Genomic DNA, 22718 nt, shown 5'->3' with positions numbered 1-22718 from the left:
AAATCATCTACAAAAAATACTTTGAGATTTTCTTCTTTCCACTGGAATTCTATGGAATTTACTAATGAGATCCCCTAGTATTGATTCAATGAAATATCTCAGTTCATATGGACAGATTTTTGCCAAACAGTCCTCCTTTCTGGTCCCCATTAATAACATAGTCTAGTTCTAAACTCGATAAATTACTCAATAAAATAATTTTGTATTTTTAAAGCAGCAAAATTTTAACCTTTGGGTATGTTTGCACTGCTGTTAGCCAAAACCACTGACACCGAGGTCTGAGCAGCACCTAGTGCTAACCTTGTCCAGGTGTGAGTATTTCCATAACAATGTCCTAAACACTTTATGGCCTACTCCCTGTTTCTGCACTCAGCTGTATGTGTTTGGGGCTTTGCCTACTGGCTCTTTCCCAAGTCGGTTCTTTCCCAGCTAGCTGCTTCAATAGTCCAAGAACCTGTCTGCCTCATAGGAGGAGTGTGGGAAGAGCACTGGAGAACGATCAGCACTTGAGAGATCTCGCCCATGCTCTTGCTGCAAAGTGGGTGGGTTCTAAGTCAAGCTAACGTACAGCTGTGGTCTTAGCCCTTACCTGGTCACTGCAAGTGGACACATTCAGAGGCCAGATAAGCTCATGAAGGTTTTGTGTATGGACAGTGGGGGAGAAAGGTAAACCCAGGTGTAGGAATATGGCCTAAAACGGGGCTATCTAACTTCTTAGCAGACCATGCCGCACTGTTGAGAGCCAGGCATTCACCCAGCTGCACCATGTATGCACCGTCATCCTTGGTACACCATGCTGTGCAGGCTTCCTGCCACTGTGCCACCTTCCTGACTGCAGATTCCCCCATTGTACTGTGCTGTGAAAGATGCTCTATGCCCCACTGTGCCACCCAGCCCCCTGGAGTGAACAAAGGAAGCAGAAGCCAGAAGATGGAGGGGGAGCTATATGCAGCCTGCAGGCTGGCTGTTGGACAGCTCTGGCCTAAGATATACCCGTAGTGGACTTTATATCACTTTGCTTGTGTGATGAATTATTCTACGTGCAGGGAAAAGACTGTTTGAATGGCTCAGCACTGCCATCATGTGCCATGCAGTACTATTATCCTCTTGCAGATGGGCACAGGCAGGCTAAGTCATTTGCCCAGGGTCACGCAGGTAGATGCACAGATTCCTAGACTAATGGTCAAGCTACAAACCATCCTTCTCAGACTGGGATGAAGCACAGGAGCTACTTAACAGTGATCAGCAAATTTAAACAACAGCTTAGGATAGAAAATTAAGAATATCAAATATAGACTATCTAGTTCATTCACTATCACTCGCTTTCTGTCTCCCCCCCAGTTTTTATTTTTATTTATTTATTTATTGAAAATGAATGGTTTATTTTTGGAGTACATAGTTTATCAGCATTTGAAATAACGTTTTCTCGGATGTACATAAAATGTAGATTGGTCCCCCAGTCTAGTAACCTGTTCTCAGATGTTTGCTTTGATGTGGCTTCATTGGTTTTAAGCTCAGACCAGAAACCCTGACCTAACCACATTCAAGTGGAAATGCCTAAACAGAATATAATTATCTAAATATAGATTTGGTCAGAACACCTTAGTCATATCCTTACCAAAAGTAGTCAGGATTTCACTTTTATATCCTATTCAGAAGCACAGTGCCACTGAACAGCATGACAGAACTTCAGTTCAGCAGTGGGTTGAGGGAAAAATGGCCTTTATATAACCACCAATCCTTCCTGTGGCACACTTGACACCAGATCCTCAGCTGATGGTACTTATCACAGCTTGAACTTGAAGTCAGCTTAATCTGGCTCCTGATTTTCCTTTCTTCTTTGTTCTTCTAGCCAAGTTTTGTGCTTGACTGCTAGGAGTGCTGTTCCTACTTAGTTTTTGAGATCTGACAAGCTCATAGCATATTAGCAAAATCAACCTATTTAATACTCTTCATCTGGATTCAGAAGTTTTAAACACTGGACTGAATCTATCCCTCTTCTTCTTTTTTCAATTCTAATTTAGTTTCCTTAGTAGTTCATACAGCATTATTACACCAATAAAAACACTATGATTTTGTTTTCAGTTGTAGAATTTAAAATGTATCTATTTGAGTTGTTTTCTCCATAAAATGTTTTTTAAACTTTAAAAAGGAAGGTGTTGAAAGTACTTAAAAGACAACTAAGCAAATAAATCTGATTTGTGTTAACCCTCCTTAACTTTGTCAACTCACCTACCTCAGCAATGGTTTGTGCTGCTATATTGCTCTCCTGAGCCTGTTAGAGCTGATATTAATGTGCTTTACAGGCCATAGTCCTCTGACACTTTTATTGCAGCAGAGTTGTTCATGCCACAATAGTTCAGGGTTTCTCATCTATTAACTCATAAACCCTGTCTACTGTGGTATAAAATTTACCCTCATTAAGAAGTTGGCAAATATGTTTTTAACTGGAGAGAGAAGTTTAAGGTGAACATAGTTTTTAACAAGTGACTTTATAGAAACTCTGCCTTCTATATTCCACAGAACTAATCTCAATGGGCCAAATTCTGGCACCAAACCCTCAATCCATGCTGCAAGTCAGGCAAGCGTAAGTCAGAAACCAATCTGTCAACACCTACCTATAATATCAGGCATAGTACTGGAGCCAAGCATCTCATTTTCCTCCATCTACTTCCACAAACTCTTGTTGAAGACAAGTGGCAAAATTACCATTGATTTCTCTGGGGCTAGGATTTCACCAGGGCTAAGTACAGACAGGTAAAAAGCCTGAGGCTGAAATCATTCAGTCTTTGTAGATTAATCTAAGCTGTGCAGATTGAACTAATAAGCAAGTGAACAGACATTCACTTTTGATTCCAGAAATGCAGCCACATGCCTGTATTGGCCTAGGTCAGAAGCTGAGGGGTGCTAGAGCATGTTTACCTGCTTGGCTGCAGAAGACGGCTTGGGCCAAAGCTAGCCTGCCCTCCCTGCAAGGCGGCTTTATGAGAGATGTGAAAAGAATCCTGGGATGCTGGGGGCTGTGAGTTAATTTCAATCTGGAATGGATCTGGGACAGAAGTTCAATAAACCGATTTAACCTAAATCAATTGAGTCTGATACTATATCTATCTAGGTTTATTTTAAACTGGTTATAGCCATTTTGAATGTGGTTTATGTGCACTAAATTTCAGGGCTAGGTACAGACAGTCAAAAAGCCCAAGGCTGCATCGAATCAGTCATCGATGCAGTCTTTGCACAGATGAAATTGAAACAGAAGTGAACAGACATTTACCTTTGATTCAGGAAATGCAGCCACATGCCTGCAGTGGCTTAGGCCAGAAGCTGAGAGGGACTAGAGCACAGCTCTGTGGCTGTGTGTTCACTTCCTCTTCCTGCTGCCCCCAAAGTCTTTGGGATTTGCAGTCCACAATTGCAGCAGCGGGACTCTGCAGGGTTGCTCATCACTTCCTCTTCCTGCTTCCAGGTGCCTCTGGGATTTGTAGTCCATAGTTAGAGCCAGAAGTAAGTTTGAGCAAGGGAAAAGGTGTTTAACATCCCACCCTGGCCCCAGACCCCAGCCAGGGTTTGCCTGGGGGGCAGTCTCCCCCTGCAGACTGGACTGCATCCCCAGCTGGGCTTTTCCTCTTCACCACCCCCTTGTTAGCCAGATCTCACTGCTCCAGCTAGGGAGCAGAGGGGCAGGGCCAGCCCTACTCTCTGGAGCAGACAGCACAGCTCAGCCTGGGGCTGGAAAGCATGCTGGGATGTTGGGGGACTGTGATCAGGAAGGGGTCCGGGACAGAAGTTTCATAAACCAATTCAGTTAAGTCTGATACTACATTCAACCAAGTTTATTTTAAACCAGTTTCAGCCATTTTGAAAGTGGTTTATGTGCACTGGACTTCTGTTCTGTTACAGGTTTAAACCAGTTTCTGATCACTTAAGCTTGTTTATGTGCAACTTCTGTCCCTAGCTCTGTTGGGTTACATATTTGAACCAGTTTCCAATCACTTAAACTGGTTTATGTGTAATTTCTGGCCCTAGCCCAAAGGAACAAAAACTGAGCAAGGAGTTCAAAATTTGTTGTATACCATCACCATATGACAAACTACCAGATTCTATTTATCACATGAAAAATTAAACCAATTGATATGGTCAGTTCAGAAAGTTCTGGCTGTTTCTTCTGCTTGTCCTCAGTGTGTACACTGGGAGATTTGCCATGAGCTTGTCTCCATGCCAAAAAGGGTGCATATAGGTCTTTGACTGTCCACTTTTTCTGTCATACCCAATTCTTGCTGCCTTGCCTGCACGGCAAAACCTTTTTATTCATATGCACCTGAAGAAGGCAGAGGGCAAGCTTTTTATCTTGTATTTTTGTCACATCTGTTGCTTTCCTGGAGAGGGAGGGTAAGCGTTTATCCTTAATTGGGTTGCAGACTCCTCACAGATATAGGATACATAAGGTGGGTTCTATTTTGCTTTATGCCATTGTCAGATGCCTCCTGTGAGTTAATGCAGGATGTAGTAACTTTATCATCCATGACTTAGGAGTTTGGTAGCTTTTCACAGTTCAAATGTGCAGCTATGTCCTGGCTGCTGGGACATTTTTTCTGTGGCTGCTTTATGTGGCAGAATAATCCTGGTTTCATGTCATATACCAGTTGGAGCCTACAGTGCTAGCAGTTAGCAAAATTAGTATTCAACATGTAAACTAAACAAATAGTGCAATTCTACAAATTTTTGTAGAAGAATAAATATTGAAGGCCAGGAGGGCCAGTTTGAGTCACGCATCTGTCTAAAAACTTACTGCAAACAAACAAACAATCTTTTGAGGGTAGATTATAGGGATTCAGTGCTTGAAAATAATCCAGGTCTTTTTGAGTCACACTAAGACAAAATAAGTCTTGAAATGAAGGGTTAGTGCTATTTTGAAGACATATGTAATGTAATGACAGTTATTTTATTTTAAAATGAGGTGCAGTACCAAGAATAATTGTGGCATGACAAAACTAAAGCACTATGTGTCTAAGTGCTAAGCATCATCATTATGTTGCATTTTTAACACCTGGATGCGCTTGAAATGTGCAACATACACATCTGAGCTGTGAACAGCTACCAGGCTGCTGAGCCACTGATGGTAAAGTTGCCAAATATTGCATCTGCTGCAGTGTGCTCTGTATTAACTCATAGAAGTTAATTCAAAACCCAGATTGCCTGTGCTAATTCTGATGCTATCAGCTTTCTGGTAAGCCCATTCTACTGCCAATTTTAAATTGTGCAAGTGCTACTAGTCCTAGTTTGTTTAGCAGGCACGTTTCAGTAACTATGGTAGCTAAGCAATTTCTAGGATGAACTATACTCTTGTGGCTCAGAATCTCTATGGGAATGCAGCCTGTTTTGAATCTGAGGTCTTATGATTGCGCACACAAATGCAGTGGGCAATTTTAAAAAACAGGGATGACAAACTAGGCTGATGGGGAGCAGGTATTGCGGTTGGGGTAGTTCACTATAAACAAGTTTGATGTAAATCATTTGCGTAAGCCAGCTAAAGAGAGATTTTTGCCTTCCTCTTCCAGAATTTGAACTTTTCTGTTTGTAAAGTTATGCAGAATGCCTTTCCCCTAATGCTCTCAGATCTTCCATGCCAGACCTGAGAAATTTGGAAGTGGAAGAATGAAATCTTAAGGTTCATTTTCAATGGCTGTGTCTACACATTCATTTATGTGCCTTAGATCCTGCACATTTAGTTTTAGTACTTCTATACTGAAGTACTAACTGAATGCACGGTAACTAGAGGTACTGCATAGTAGTGCCGGCGCACACTTTTTTAGTGACATTTACTGTGCATTAGCCTAATGACATGCACAGTAGGCTATTAGCATGGTTTTTGCTGTGACATGCTACTGTGCAGTGTTATTAGGCCAATGTGCAGCAAGAGTCTCATGTAGACATGCCTGATCATAGTTAAGGCATTGACGATTGATTAGGATGGCTAAACTGTTTTAAAATCCAGTGTAGGCAAAATGAATAACTGTGACTGATTTATGGAACCCCTGCACTGTCCAAGCTCAGAAGCTACTTCCAATTTTGGTCTTGTCAGATTAATCTGTGAGGTTCTGAACTTTTATTAAACGTGAGTCCCAGTGTTAACTTATGAGTCCCTCTGTTCAACTTCCAACTTGTTGGACCACTCGTAACTGATCCTTGTGGGCTCTTGTTTTCTATACAAGCTATTTTGTAGGTACATAGTGGGCAAAAGGGACAGATTTATGGCAGGATATATGAAGGAGTTGCCTTTTAGGACAATAAAAAATCCGTCTGTTTTAAATCCGGTGTACTGATTTTAGAAAACAGCCTAGATTCTTCGACAGCTTCTCTTTCACAAAGTGATGGACACCATCCCTTTGGTGATAAATGGTAATCCAGATCTTCAGAAAGCCTTCAGGACTTGTTAAGAAGCATTTTTAGTGCCCAGTCACCTCAATGTGGCAGGGTATGAGGTACATCCTTAGATATCTGAACCTTAGCCACTGAGGGAAAGTTTTAAAAAATACAGGCTTTCAGGCTTTGGGATTTTCTAATACTGACCATAACTGCTTTGAAAGAGCCAATAACTGACAAGAAGAACAGAATCCATCAGGCTGAAAACTCACCCCCATTAGAAAGAGGAAACCAGTGATAGAGAGTAGGGCTCTGTAAGGACTCACAATTATGGAAACTTCAAATGGCATTTGAAATAAGGAGAAGAGAAGGGTGAGAAGTGATCTAGAGTTAAATAATACAAACAATCCACCCCTTGCACCTGGGGCTTACGAGCATGTTTCAGCAGGGAGCTGTGGGAGGACAAAGGAGGAGTGGCAGGATGTTCAATTCCAAGAAACTGGGAAAGAAAATTTGATGGGAAGTGAGTTTGTCTTCTCCCCAAGAGAGGTTTGGTGGAGGGGTGGAGTTTCCTTCCTGTCGTGCCAGGCTGACCCAGGTAGGTACAATATGGGGTCAACAACCCTCAGAGATGTTCCAGAGCTTGCTTAGCTGTAGTGAATTTGTACAGGATCAAACCTTCAGTGGTTTCAATTAAATCAATCAATCAATCAGTAAATTAAATTGTCTTGGTTGCAACAATCACTTTGCTTTATTTGGCAGTAATGCAAGAAAGATAAAGTGCTGCGGAAAGAGGGAACCTGTGCAAATCCATCGCCAGAAATCATCTTCGTAATAATAAATGGTTTGGTCGGATACATTTTCATTTGTGCTGTGTCAGACTAATTATTTTGTTTGGCCGCAGAGAGTTTGTGAACTAGGCCCTTGCATTTTTCACCAATAACATGAAGTCACAAAGCAGCTTTTAATCATCTTTGAAATAACAACACGCTAACTGTTATTTGTGCAGCTGTTTCTCTAGTCAAATTTGTTTGGAGATGGAACACACCTAAACTATGCAGCTATAAATGTCAGAAGGGATTGTTTTGTCCCTTCTGCAAAGTAGGGCATACGCTGCACATTACTCCCATGTATTTCATGCTGTAGTTCTCAGCTTTCAGAAGTTTAAAGTACACGGCACCAAATAACGATTGCATACCAGAAATAAACTGTCTGTATCAAGCCTTTTCCTTTATAAATGTCAAGGGATACACGCTCATTAATGCACCTTTGCTACTGCTCACTAAGTTTAGTACTTCAAATATGAGGTACTAGATAAAGGCACAGTAACTGCACTAATGCGGTAGCAAAGGTGAACTTTTTTGTGACACTTAATGGGCAGTAGACTAATTCTACTGTGCTTTAGTGCATTCGCACAATTTTTGCTGTGATGTGCTAATGCGCAATAGAATAATCTAGTGCACATTAAGGCATTTTATGTAGATGTACTCAACCTGTTGAAAACGAGAGATGGCTCACTGAGGCAATTTAAGGAGGAAAAAATGGGCCTTATCACCACTACAAGAATACAAATATGACTTGATCTCTATTATAGATGTCAGCATTATTTAAGCTACCATTTACCATTTGAGAGTCCAGTGAGCACACAGTATTCTCAGTGTCTTCACAGGGAAAATGAAGGAACATCACAAATAGTGAGGTTCTTATTTCACAGTGTAACTACAGCGTGTAATCATCTTGCACTTAAATGCCTGTGAAAGAGCAGTCCTGGGCATTTTGCAAAAGTGTGTATATAAAATTATTCTTATATTTGAGGTTAAGGGTTGGCATGGGGATTAGGTGCCTTGCTCTTGAAATACAAAGTGGTCAGGTGTGAAGTGGTCCATAGGCCTGTTAGGACTGAGTTTCACTTCTGGAACTTGCACAAATTCCTGAGAAAACTCAGTGTGCTTCAGAGATGCTATTTACCCTAATAGCAAGGAGTTTTGTGTTGTGGGAAGAGAGAAAAATTACTTGAGACTGTTCTAGTCCCAGCATGTAAGGTAATCTTTTAGGTATCCCAGATCAAAATTATTATGAGCCTTGAAAACAAAGATGAAGGTTTTGGCACAGTGGTTTATGGGGATCAAGTATGGTCAGCATGCCCATGGTAACCTGTGGTATCAGGGAAGAGTACTGCTGTTCTCTGAATTAGGTATCTGTAACAGGGCTGGGGCTCCAGGGGTGCTTGTAATGCACCCTGGTGGCTATGTGGTGCCTGCTCTAATCTGGCTTTAGGGTCCTTCCCCTCAATCCCACCCCTCATGCCTTGATGTTCTTAAATTTGGAAAGGGAGGCTGCCCAAGGATGCTAGAACAAGTCCTAATAGGTCATCCAGTCAGCAAATCCCTCTCACTAGGTTGGCCCTTCCAGCCTGTACACACCCTGGGGGCAGCTGTTGCCTTATGGGCTAACTTTGTGGCCTCTGACCTCCCCTACAGCCATGCCCGAGCCTCACAGCTGTCAGCAATCAATCAGTTCAGAGGGCACTCAGCCCCAGTTTTGTCTCCCACCTTGGTGTGCTTTTACATCCTTTGTCAGTCTCTGCCTGTCCTGAGGCTGCCAGCCCCTGGCCATAGTCTCTTCCCCCCTTGGGCACCATGTTTCCTCACCTTGGCTCTGCCCCTCTTGGGAACTGGGTCCTTTGACCCTCTCTCTCACCGGCCCTTGTCCTCTTGGACTGCACTGCAGCTTGCACCCTGCTGTGGCAGGCCCAAGCATCACATGCCACTCTGGGACCTCCTACGTTCCCTATCAGTCTCCAACCCAGTCCACCAGTTTAACTATAAAATAAGAGCAAGATTTTGGCCATAACACCCATTCTTACCAAGTCTGAATCCCTAACATCAGTGCTCTGCTGCCATGCAGTACTTTCCCCTATCCTGAGCCCTATACTATTGCAAGTCAGCAGAATACTACCAGCTTCATACCCAGGGTAGTTTAAGTACCCCCACAGAAGCTCCTCCACATCCCTCTTGCTCTAGAGCTCCTTCCTCAGTCATCTCCAGGGTCAGACTGCCTGCCTAGTTCAAGCCCTAGGTCTATATACTTCCCAAGCCCTGCCCCTTTCTGGTCAGGTGGCTTTGCCCAGCCAACTGCCCACCATTTTTCATCCGGGCCTGATGAATTGTCTTCAAGGCAACTTACAGATGAGGCTTTAGCCATGCCCTTGTTGCCCATAGCATGTTCTGTCCTACTGCCCTATTGTAAAGCAGTCAGCTCTGCAATAGGTACTCCTAGCCTTTGGCTTCTAGCTGCCTATTCTCTTGTGGCCAGCTTATCCTGCATGGTATTCCCTAGACAGGCTGTAGGTGTTCCCCTTTTCCTTAATGTGCAGCTCCCTGCCTAGGCAGCAGTGTTTCTTTGCAGCCTCCCTCCTTCCAGCTAGCCTATATTCAACCGCCTGGGCTCTATTTACAACATTCTTTCCTCTTAAGTAACAGGAGCCCAAGGCTCCCTGTTATGGTGTCGTTTTCCTCAAGGCCTAGTAGATTGCATACTCCAGCCAGGAGGTAATAAGGCATACATTATTGAGGCTTCTAGCCAGCCAGAGATGGTAGAATTCACTACTTGGCTCACAGTTGTATGAGAAATCATACTGGAATTATTCCCTATGGTTTAGGCCCATTATATCTCTTTGTCCTTAAGTACTTAACACAATAGACTGTTTAGTCTGTAAACTGCATATAGGAATCATTTCTCAGCCAACAGAGTAAGGCAAGATGGCCCTCTGGAACACTAACCAGCGTAGTAGAGGAGCTGTACATTTTAAATGGCAGGGAGAGTTTTAAGTATATGGGATTGGTAAGTAGGTAGTTACGTACCGGTTAGTAAGGATACCGATGGAGAAAAAAGCCATAGAATTTTTATTTTATTTTTAAATAAAAATGCACACACGTGCAGTCACACATGCGTGCGTGTACACCCACCCACACCCACACACGTGCACAAACACACACACACACCACTGTTCTTTTAAGGGAAGGGCCTTGGTAGGTGTGAGCTGTGCAAGCAGAGGAACCTTACCCATTCTACCATAATTAGAAAAATGGTTGCAATTGATGAGAACTGCAGTTCTATGCCTGCACATGACTGGAGTTTCGGCTCGTAGTGTTTCTTGTGCCATGGTGAAGCTTTGATCCAGAAATGGAAAGTAATCATGACTATGGAAGACTGTATATACAATTAAGGGAAAAATGAAATAAAGAAAAGGAGGGAGTCAGTCTTAAAGTTCAGGTAAGCAGTACCATTGTAGGCATATTGGGTCATAATATGGTGGCGTTTTATTTAAAACATTTTTATTAAAAGTTGTCTGCGCATGACAGCAGTTGTAGGAATGGGAAGGCCATTCAGGCCTATTGAGTTGCTTTTTTCAATTAATAGAAAGGATGAACTGATTTCTGCTTCAGTCACAAAACAGTGAAATATTAACCTAGATGGAAACTTGGTGAGCACTAACATAATGACTAACCTGGAGCTGTTGAGAGACATACATTGTATTTAATTTTTAATATAATAGCAAACATATCTTTTAAAGAGAATGGTCAGTGTACATTAATAAATGACCATCCAATTAATTACTCCGTTCTTCTGTAATATGAGTATGCCATTGAAATGCTGAAATCAGCCACTAACTGATGCAGGTGTAGTGATACAAATCCGTGTCTCCCTCTAAGGAGCCATCAATTCTTCTTAATGTCAGTTGACAGGTCTGTTTTTATAACAACTTTGATCAGCTTAATGTCCTTGATAATCTTTAATAGATTTACTCATAAGGGATAAGTCCAACCCATAATATTGAATTGTTTTTAATGCAAGCAGGTGGAATGATTAATTTGCTGGTAATTTAATCAGTGCTCTGTTAATGTTTCGTTGCCAAATTTTAACGGGTCACTTCTTAGCTCTAATCCTATCAGTGATAGAGGACAGAGTCTAATTTCTAAGCCATTTGCAGTAAAAAATATATTAAAAGTCCTGCATATCTGATTGTTCATTGCCTTGCAGTTTGTCTTGTCATTTACTTCAGGGCAAAATGAAGTGCTGCATTTTATACCCACTGAATATGGAGAGTGAAAAGAGATAGATGACTCTACAAGGCACAGGATGCAGGGGAGTCATCTCTAAATACTTCAGACCCTCAGTCAAGTGCTTCAGCCATGAGACAATTGCTGTCCTTCCTGTTAATAGCTGCCTTAGAAGATAATTAGTTAAATCATCTAGTATTTGTCTGTAAAGAATGGATGATGCATCATTCCTTTGGGATGCTTATGGCAGGAATATTTCCTTCCAAAAAAAAGAAAAAGAAAAAAGCCAAACAATGTTTCAGTTCCCTTCCCTCAAATATGTTGAGTCAGTTTTGTATATCTTGGCAAATCAAGCATTGCACTTGTAACTTAATGATTTCTTGTTCTGTGGCAGTGGGAGCCATATGTTGTTCAAAAGCAGTGCATTAGTACTTCAGCCGTAAGGGCACCTATACATGTGCCGGACATCTGCTTCAATGCATGCTAATTAGTACATGTCAGAGCACACTTGATTAATCAAGTCTGCTGAAGCGTGTTAATTAACATGCTTCAGCAGCCTCTGTGTCACGTCTATTCAGTGTCCCCATGCTTTAAACTGGTGGTGGGGGCACTTGAACTAAAGTTCATTGAGCAAGCTTTAGTTCAAGTACCCCTGCTGCCATTGTGAAGCGTGGGACACTAAATACATGTGATGCTGTGGGCACTTTAATTAGAGCGCTCCCCCCCCACTCCACCCCAGATCATGTGTATAGATGTGCTCAATGTCCAGATTTATATGCTGGGTAAGGGGAAATGAGGTGGAGGGGAAATGAGGTTGGTGGACTATTTTTGACCTTGTTTAGCCAACTTGTACAGTCTAGGTTTTTAATACCATTGGAAATGTGCAGTCAAGAGAGCATAAGGTCATGAGGGGTGTTCATGTAAAATTAATACCAGTAAAATACATATGATGATCAATTAAGTATGTATAACCATTGTTTTCCTTTCCTCCCATCCATTATGTGTCACCCTGAGCAACTAAATAAAGTTTAATTTAGGTGGCTAAAGCTTCGGGGCAGGGAAGTACAGCTACTATAGTCCAGATTCTTTAGCAATGCAGCTAACAAGTATACCACCTTCTTTTTAGCTTACCCGGCATGTCATGTACAGAGAAGAGGAAGGAGGAGGACTAGCTGGAACTTAGGAAAGTTGGGCTAGAAGTGAACTCACAAGGTCATTTAGTCCAGCCCCCTTGACTAAACAAATCCAGCCAAGTGTCTGTCCAAACTGGTCTTGAAAATGTCCAAGGATGGAGATTCCACAATTTCTCTAGGTAGTCTGTTCCATTACTTGACCACCCTCACAGTCGGAAAGCTTTTCCTAATCACCAACTTAAATTTATTTTGCTGAGACTTGAGGCCTTTGTGTCTGAGGTACCTGTGTCTTCTAAAGTCCTGTCTCCTATGGACACAGAGAAAATAACTTAATAGCCACCCTTTTAGGTATTTGAAGTCTGTGATAAGGCTGCTTTGGTACAAAGCAATCTTGCAGCTACCCTAGTGCTCGTATTAGTACCCTATTAAAGCAACTTTGTATGTGTAGTATAAATATCATAAGATCACAGAAAGGTAGGGTTGGAAGGGACCTCATGAGTTTCTTTAGTCCAGCCCCCTGCTCAAGGCAAGATCATCCCTGACTAAACCATCCCAGCCAGGTATGTCTACAATCTGCTCTTAAAAATTTCCACAGATGGAGATTTTGCAACTTCTCTAGGTAGCCTGTTCCAATGTTTGACTCCCAGCAGAAAGCTCTTTCTGATCTCCAAGCTGAATTTCCTTTGCTGTAGTTTGAGGTAATTGTTCCTAGTTCTGTCCCTTATGGACACAGGGAGAAGATCTCAGTAACCACCCTTTCAGGTATTTGAAGACTGTTATCAAGTCCCTCCTCAGTGTTCTCTTCTCCAGACTAAATAATCCCTGCTACTTCAGCCTGTCCTCATCAGTCTTGCTTCCCAGGCCCCTAATTAGTTTTTATTCTGTGCCTAAGTCTTACTGTCTACATCTTTCTTAGTGTGGGGCCAAAAATTGCATGCACAACTCCAAGTGAAACCTCCGCAGTGCTGAATAGAGAGGAAGAATACTTCTTTTGACTCCCAAGTGACACTTCCGTTAATACAACTCATTACACTGTTGGCTTTTGCAACAAGAGTGCACTGTTGGCTCATATTCAGCTTATGGTCTACTGTAACCCCTGGGTCATTTTCTGCAGTACTGCAGCTTAGCCAGCAATTCCTCAGTCTGTATTTGTGCATTCAATTGTTCTGTCCCAAGGGCAGGATTTTTCAATTGTCTTTGCTGAATCTCTTTTGGTTGATCATTGGCCATTTTTTTCATTCTATCCAGATCATTCTGGATCATAGCCTTACCTTCCAGAATATCTGCAACTCTACCCAACCTGGTATCATCTTTCAATTAGCTAAGCAAGCACTCAATGGTATCATCTGAATTACTGATAATGATGATGAACTCTATTCTGATGAATTCTACCCATGATAGACCCCTGAGGAGCCCTACTTGATATCTCCTCCCAGTTAGACATTGAGCCATTGATGACTACTCATTGAACGCAATGATCCAACCAGTTGTGTATCCACCTTCCAGTATTTTAATCTAGTCAGAATTTCCCTATCTTGTTAATGACAAAACTGTGAGTGGCAGTGTGTGACAGGGGGCCATCCCGGGGCCTGATGTTACGTCGGCCTGCCCAACTGTCTAAGTATGGCAGTCCGCCCAGTCTCATCTGCCATGGGTTTGATGCTCACAAAATTGGTGTATAGATATGGGAGGCTGCCCGTTTTAAAGCCCTAATGCCAGGGGGCACTATCCACAGCTCCATACCAGCCCTATACCATGGCCCATGCCTCACAGATGGCATCCAGACTATCACTGCATCCAGGCTTAAGACCCGGCCAAACTCAGTTCACTTACATACTTCCCCATTCTGGGCCTTAGGCATACTGCCCCCCTCTCAGTGGGGCCTCCAGCACTCCGCCCTCTCTCACCAGGCCTCTTGCATGCCACCCTTCACTGGCCACATTCACCCTGCTCTGCTCTCTTGAGTGGCTCCCATAAGCCATTAGAATTATCTCTTCATTCCTTGGCTGGTCAGCACACAGCCTTTGGGGCCTCTCCCATGACCCTCATCTGCACACTGATTGGGCAGTTCACCAAACACTGGGCTGACTCTACCCCTAGAGCTTTCACTGGGCCACTCGTCTCTCTCACTTTCTCCTTAGGGCCAACTACTCACCCTTTTGACCTGAATTTGGCCTCACCACATCTGAGGACTTACTGGGGTTTTGGCCTGTGGCCCAACTGCAACCTCAGGCATCCGTAGACTGACCTTGGCCTAGCTGCCCTCCCACTAGGGTCTTCCTCACATGCCCTCTCATTAGGGTCTTCCACATTTGCCCCTCTACTCTGAGGCCTCAACACTTGCCCCTGTGCTCTGGGATCTTACACCCCTGTGAGGCTCAGGTGCCTAAAGGCATGCCTGGCCCCCATTTGTCCCCTTCTCTTGGGCCTCCAGGGTCTTACACCCCTGTAGGGCTCAGGTGTCTGAAGGCATGCCTGGTCCCTGTGCCTGTCCCTGTGTGTGAGTAACCCACCAGGATGTGGGGGGTGGCATTTTAAGGCACCCCTCCTCACCTTTCAGTGGGGAGGTAACTGGCCTGGCATTTCTGGGGGACTCTCCCACCAAGGCAAGTTCCACCAGATCACCCCATGTCTGGCAGGGTGCAGTTTTCAGTCCTACCTGGGATCATGAAGGCCTACCTACCTTGGTCTGACCCTTACTGGGATAGGAGTTATCTTTACAGCCTGCTGTCTTGTTGAGCCTTCTACCCCTAGGCAGTGATGTCCCCCTCATTGAGGGAACCATGAGCCTCCTTAGACTCTGCCCCCACCTCCAGGCTAGTTAGGGTGCCAGATGGCTCATCATGGCCCAGGATTTCCCCTCTCATTGGGCTTCACTGCCCTTCAGCCTTCTGGTCCTGGACCTCTTGCATTGACCAGTCAAAGTGTTCTGGTCCCAATACCACAGCAGCCAACCTCCTTAGGCAACAGGGGTCCCCTCCTGGGCCCCACCATACTGTCACTCTGGGTTTACTTAGAGACCCAGAGATCTTAGTAACCTGGCTGTGCTCTGAATTGATCTCACCTGAGCCCCAGGCATCTCTCCTGCTTTTTCTACAACCTGAGCTTGCCTAGCTCCTATGTAGGCCTGCTAACCATAAGCCCCTTCCCAGGCTGGGCCTTGTTCTATTTAGGACCATAGCCTTCTCTCTGGGGCTTTGGTTCCTAGGAACCTCCTGCCATCTGCAATAGTCCTCCCTTACCTCACGGTGTTATGAGCAGCAGCTCAGCTGGATGTTGCTGCTCCCTGGCTGCTTGCAGCTGACTGATGACTCAGCCCTGTGGGTCTGGATCTAGAATGGCTGCCTCATCAGGGCTGTCCCACACCTGCCAGTTGCTTGCTCTCAGCCTTGAAGTTGCAGGCACCAGTGGTGCACTGCCACACAGTGTCAAAAGCCTTGCTAAAATCAAGGTATATCATATGAGGTCATGGCTAAGCATCTTCTGCCACTGGAGTGGGCTCTTTCACATGAATACCAGGGCTTCATAACAGTTCTTCATATGGATAGTCACAGGTTCAGAAGGGAAGTGATACCTGTTGCTAGAGGTGACAAGCTGTTGGCTTCTACCTTCTGGAATACATGTGTCTTCTAAAGCCTTTTGTGGATGTGCAACTTCTATGACGCTGGAGGTAATTTTGTGAATTCAGTTTATGAAGGCTTCATGCTTGTGGATGCTTTTGAGCCAGTCCACCCCTCCCTGCAGTTCTCTTACCCAAGTCCTGAGACAGTCCACCAAGAGGCATCTCTCACACCACAAGCTTTCTTCCACCTGGCTGTTTTGGGCAGGGATATACAGGCTGCAGACCCTGCAAAGTCAGATCAGAACCATGGTGGAAGCCTGGGTGGTCATGATGTATTTCAGTAACATTAATCTGGAACACAGTGCTTTAGGGATTATCAGATAGTGAAAGAAAACATTCTGTAATTATCTATAACCTCCTGCTCTATTGTTTTCAGCAGTAGAAAATCTATTCCTATATATTTCCATAGAACCCAATATAGTTGCCACCAACCCCAACTGGGAATTGGGGCATTACAGTAATTCACACAATTTGCCACAAATAACTTTTAGAAGAGTTATGATGAAAGTTTGAACAGCATTTGCCTCCCAGTAGACAGATGTCCATACCTCATGGAAAAACAGATATGTGAAAAGCATCTTTTCGATAAGTGTTGGTGACTGGCTGCCACAAAAGAGAGGCCGACAAATAAATCTTGGAAAGGAAAACTGTCCCTCAACCTCGGCACAAAAGCTGCACTACACTAAGGTAGCAGAGAAATTTAGGCTGCACAGTCTTGTTTCTACCACTGGTGAGATTAATAGCCATTTTATAGCAATGGTGCGACTACATTGCAGCCAACTATATCTTAAGGAGCAATTTGGACTGTGCTCAGTTGTTTATAGTTCTCTGTCATGAAAACGTGTTCATCCATAACTATCCTCTTGTAATCTTGGTCCAAGTTAACAGACATTTCTTTTAAAATATTGTTTATTTGTTCCATGCTGATGACATTTTGAGCTCTGTAAAAGATATAAGTGAAGGCAGTTCTTGCTCCAATTTATTTAGTTTCCAGTTTAAATCAAATCTTTTTCAAAATAATACAACAGAAACCTCACCTAGGGGAATAGGAGCTGAGATACAAGACCATTTGTCTTCAGATTGTTTTGTATCAACGTTCAACATTGAGCCAAACAATAACACACAAACCTCCAAAGTACAGATGACACAAAGCCAATTTACAACTGTAATAAAAGTATCCTGAGTAACTATGATTAGTAAAAACATCTTTATTTTTTTCTTCCTTTGCGCTTTTTCCCCAGTAAGGACATTTTATTTTTTGCTTACCCTGTAGGATAGGCTCTGTCTCTTTATATTTGTGCAAGAGACCCTATGGGATGTTTTACTCATTGAAGAGTTCCTATTTGAAAAATAATAACTTTTTTGTCATGTGCTAGGTATATAAATACATTATGTTGGTTACATAAATGGGTGGGAATAAGTCCACCCATCTAAAGAAAGGATATATTATATTATCAATGTGAAGGACTTGGAAAGAGTCTTAATTTCATGTTAGATATATTCAAGGATTTACATGCCTCTTTTAACAGATGAGTGTGGCTTGGTGTAGAGCACCTGGTGGTGGAATAATTTATGCACAGGTTAAAGCACCTTTTCATCAAAATTCATGGGCTTTAAGGCTGTCTGTCATGTGAATGGGAAGTCAGATTGCATGTTGTTCACATCATAATAAATTAATAAAAGCTTTAGTAATTGCTTTAATAAGTCCATTTTCAAAATCTGAGAATGGATCCATGTTGTTGAGGAGGATGGTATTGGTGAGAAATGCCAGGCAGAAAATGGATGGATGAATGGGGTGAGTGCAGTTTTGATATATGCTGGCTTCCTTAATGTGAACACTTGTAGAGGAGACCTAGACCAAAAGTCATTTTTGGGCAAGGTTGCAGATTTCCCCATGGCTGATCTATACAGTAGTCAATTTAAAAATGAGTATTAGATTGCATGGAGTGAGCACAAAAAGGGTATAGCTATAGCCTCACCAACCTTGCTGACAGGCTGTCAGTAGGGAGATGTATAAGGGCATTGCTTGGGCATGCAGGGATGAAATCAGGAAGTCGAAGCATAATTGGAATTGCAGCTAACAAGGGACATGAAGGTAACAAAAAGGATTTCTACAAGTATGTTGGTAGCAAGAGGATGATCAGGGAAAGCGTGGGTGTCTTACTGAATGGGGGAGGCAACCTTGTGCCAGAGGATACAGAAAAGGGTGAAGTGCTCAATGCATATTTTGTCTCAGTCTTCATAGGCAAAGTCAGCTCCCAGACTACTGTACTGGACTGCACAGTTTGGGGAGGAGATGGGCAGCCAAGAGTGATGAAAGAACAAGTTAGGGGTTATTTAGAAAAGCTGGACATGCGCAAGTCCACGGGGTCAGATGAGATGCACCCAAGGGTACTAAGGGAGTTGGCTGCTCAGATTGCAGAGCAACTGGCCATCATCTTTGAGAACTCATGGTGATCAGGAGAGGTCCCACATGATTGGAAAAGGGCAAACATACTGCCCCTATATAAGAAAGAGAAAAAGGAGGATCCAGGGAACTACAGACCAGTCAGCCTCACCTCAGTCCCTGGAAAAATCATGGAGCAGATCCTCAAGGAAACCATGTATAAGCGCTTGGAGAAAAGGGTGATTAGGAACAGTTAGCATGGATTCACCAAGGGCAAGTCATGCCTAGCCAACCTGATTGCTTTCTATGATGAGATGACTGGCTCTGTGGATGCAAGGAGAGTGGTGGATGTGGTGTACCTTGATTTTAGAATGGCTCTTGATACTGTCTCCCACAGCATTCTCACAAGCAAGCTCAGGAAGTACAGGCTGGATGAATGGACAGTAAGGTGGATAGAGAACTGGGTGGATCATTGGGCTCAGAGGGTAAGAATCAATGGCTTGACGTCTAGTTGGCAGCCAATATTAAGTGGACAGCCCCAGGGTTGGTCCTGGGGCCAGTCTTGTTCAAAGTCTTCATCAGCATCCTGGAAGATGGCATAGAGTGCACCATCAGCAAGTTTGCAAATGACACCAAGATGGGGGGAGTAGTAGATATATTGGAGGGTAGGGTTGGGATTCAGAGTGACCTAGACAAATTGGAGGATTGGGCCAAAAGAAATATCATGAGGTTCAACAAGGACAAGTACAAAGTCCTGCACTTAGGACAGAACAACCCCATGCCTCAGTACAGGCTGGGGACTGACTGGCTGGGAAGCAGCTCTACAGAAAAGGACCTGAGGGTTACAGTGGACAATTAGCTCAATATGAATGAACATTGTGTACTTGTTGCAATGAAGGCTAGCAGCATCCTGGGCTGCATTGGTAGAGTGTGGTCATGGGCCACCCACTACAGAAAGGATGTGGACAAATTGGAGAGAGTCCAGTAGAGGGTGACAGAAATGGTAAGGGAGCTAGGGATATGACTTGTGAGGAAAGGCTGAGGGAACTGGGCTTATTTAGTCTACAGAACAAGGGACTGCAAGGGGATTTAAGTCTTCAACTACCTGGAAGTGGGGCGGGGGGCAGGGAGGGTGGATGTTCTAAAAAGGATGGAGCTAGACTGTGCTCAGTGGTGCAGATGATAGAACAAGGAGCAATGGTCTCAAATTGTGGCAAGGGAATTTTAGGTTAGTTATTAGGAAGGATTTTCTTACTAGGAGGGTAGTAAACACTGGAACAGGTTATGCAGAGAGTGGGAAGAGGGAAACCCTGGCACACCTTACCCTTGAGTGCACCAGGCTGCAACCCCTCCACCTCCAGAACCTCCTCCTGAGATTCTGGTTGAATTTCCCCCACCACCTTTTTATTTTTGGTCACCCCCGCCCCGCCAAGTCCGGGACTTTCTGGTCAACCTACTCCTAGCCCTGGCCAAGTGGGCCTTGTACTTGACCAGGAAGGAGGCTTTGGCTGGGAAGGTGCCCAGAGACTGCGGGGCCACTTTCCTGTCACTTGTCCATGCATGTTTCCAGGTAGAGAACCAGTGGGCAGCATCCACTGGCTCCTTGGATGCCTTTGAGTACTGGTGGGGGTAGCCTGGGAAGCTCTGCTCTGTGTCCCCCTCAGGCACACTTATTTTCACATGTTTACCCTTTGACCCACACAGCACTCCTATCCTGTGTTTTTCATTAGTTGTCTCAAGAATTTAGTTGTTGCATTCATCTATTAGCCCATGTAAAATGGGGCTACTAGTTAGCCAGGTGGGCCTTGCCCATGGTAACTGGATGGACAAATAGACAGGCTACCCAGAGAGGTGATGGAATGTCAATCCTTGGAGGTATTTAAAACCCAGCTAGACAAAGCTTTGGGTAGGATGATCTAGTTGAGGATGGCCCTGCTTTGAGCAGGCGGTTAGACTAGATGTCCTTCTGAGGTCCCTTCCAACACTAATTTTCTGTGATTCCACACTGGGAATAGCACACCCTGGTGCTACTTCAAGAAGAAGATATTGACTGAACTCCCTCAGGAGCCCTGGAGGTACTGGGCTTGGCTGAGGCATATTGTATGCATGTTGCCTCATGTATTTTCTGGGAGAGCATGCCTCTGGATTGCCTTCTACTGCAGGGCTGTGCTTTAGGGTATTTCCTATATGCCACAATCTAGTGCAATACAGACAACTAGTTTGGGCCCCAGAAGCAATGTAGCTATGTTAGCCTAGCTAAATTAGCCCAGACTAATATATACTCCTTGTTATGGGGGATCATTAGCTTAATGCACAAATGTACCTATAATGTTTCCAATTCTAGAATCAGCTTGTCCAGAGCTATCTCATTGATATATCCATGATGGTCCATCGTACTGTGTAAATGTATCCTATGAGGCACATCTGAGCCTGTTATCCTATAAATCAACAGGCACCTGGTATTGGTTAGCCAAATGGTGAACTGGGATTTCTTTTATACTAAATTCTGTTAAAAGGTTACAGTTACCTCATCCTAACAGATCCTCCATCCTTGTTTGTTCAGTGTATCTACCTGTTGCTTCCTGCATCATTTTCCTGTGGATTTTATACACCATTATTTGTATTGCACCTAGCACAATGGGTCTTGATCCTTCGCTAAATTGATATCCAAATTAGTGATATCCATATGTAACCATAATTCATTATTTGATCGTATTTTCTTACAGCAAGAAAAAAGATTGCAGCAATTTCTTTCAGCATTCTGTCATCATATTTCCAATTCCTCCCAGAAGTTTTGATTCCATTAATATTTTTTATTATATTTATTAACAAGTTTTCGATCATGCAAACATTTGGTGCAAACAAATATTCCCCTATTTAAAGCAAAGGAAAAGGTTGCTGAAATTTTAACAAAACCTATCTTATGACTCCAGAAAGATGTGGCATATGTTGCAGTTGTCTCACAGGCAAACTCCATGCTGGGTGCATATATTTACAAAAGACACCGATGAGTCATATGTAAACATTTTGATTATAAAGATTTTCTTCATTTTCCCACAGACTTGCTGCTCTCAAACAGCTGCATCCCATTCCTGGGCTCAGTGGAGGGGCTTGATTTTCGAACCCTGCTGCTAGATGAGGAGAGGGGTCGGCTGCTAATCGGAGCTAAAGACCACATCTTCCTGCTCAGCTTGGTTGATTTAAACAAAAATGTAAAGAAGGTCAGTTTGTTTTCCACACAGTTCATCTGATAAGTTTGTTTTCAGCCCCTCCCTTACTCCTTTTTGCTTCACTAGCTGCATGGCAAAAGCATTGTGTGTGTGTTGTAACAAGACTTAATAATTTTACCTCCTGTTGTTACAATCGCTTTCTTTAATAAACTGAGTTTGTCAGTATATGTGACCTCTTATAGGAATAAAGTAATGTAATATGTCAAATACCTGTAGGGGTTCTGCACTGCATGAAACCAAAATATCAACACGGAGGCAAGGATATATCTCAGAATATTTGTTTCTTATATCCTTTGCTATCATGACAACCCTAATCTAATGAAGATAACTGGGGCTAGTTTTCTTCATAGAGATCCCATGGGTGTGTCTTCATGCAGAATTTAGAGGATTGATATGCTAGTTTGCTGTTTTAAATATTCTCAATTCTGTTAATAATTGGAATTACTGCCTATGTAAAACATGTATTAGGACTTAAGTCTTGATCTAACTGCACTAGGCTTGTTACATTTAGTTACATTTAGACCATACCTTATAGATGGAAAGCAGTTCTTAAACTTCAGTATTTCTCTTGGGGATGATATTTTGATGCTTAGACAAACTCTTTTGGCCATTACCTACAAGAACCAGCTGCTTGGCCAAGAACCCTCGCACAAACTGCATCTTATTTGTGACAGATATTTAGTAAAATTAAATCCTTAGTTGTGTTGCATACATTTCTTTAAATATAATCAGCAGTTTTTAAATGGTTAAATGTTGCTGTCATCTACTAGTGTCACTGAATCCAGATCAGTTTGTCTGAAGTCAATGGAATTAACAGGTATAACATAAAAGACTTTGGCTTCGTATGTGTAAGAGGAAACTATGAGCTCATTGCAAAAAAAAAAAAAAAAAAAAAGAGTTAGTATTTTTAAATTCAGCTTA

At 43.1% G+C, this 22718-nt stretch overlaps 1 protein-coding gene across 1 annotated transcript in view; it reads left to right on the top strand.

Moving 5' to 3' along the window:
- SEMA3D (semaphorin 3D) overlaps positions 1-22718 on the top strand; it is a 245719-nt gene that overhangs the window by 81407 nt on the left and 141594 nt on the right. Inside the window, exon 4 of the mRNA XM_019509509.1 lies at positions 21628-21788. Coding sequence (XP_019365054.1) covers positions 21628-21788 — 161 coding nt within the window. The remainder of the gene's footprint in view (positions 1-21627; positions 21789-22718) is intronic.

The sequence above is a fragment of the Gavialis gangeticus genome, unplaced genomic scaffold (assembly GCF_001723915.1).
Source record: "Gavialis gangeticus isolate Ggan-Ray unplaced genomic scaffold, GavGan_comp1, whole genome shotgun sequence".
Classification (NCBI taxonomy): Eukaryota; Metazoa; Chordata; order Crocodylia; family Gavialidae; genus Gavialis; species Gavialis gangeticus.
This window is presented reverse-complemented; position numbering and strand designations above follow the sequence as displayed.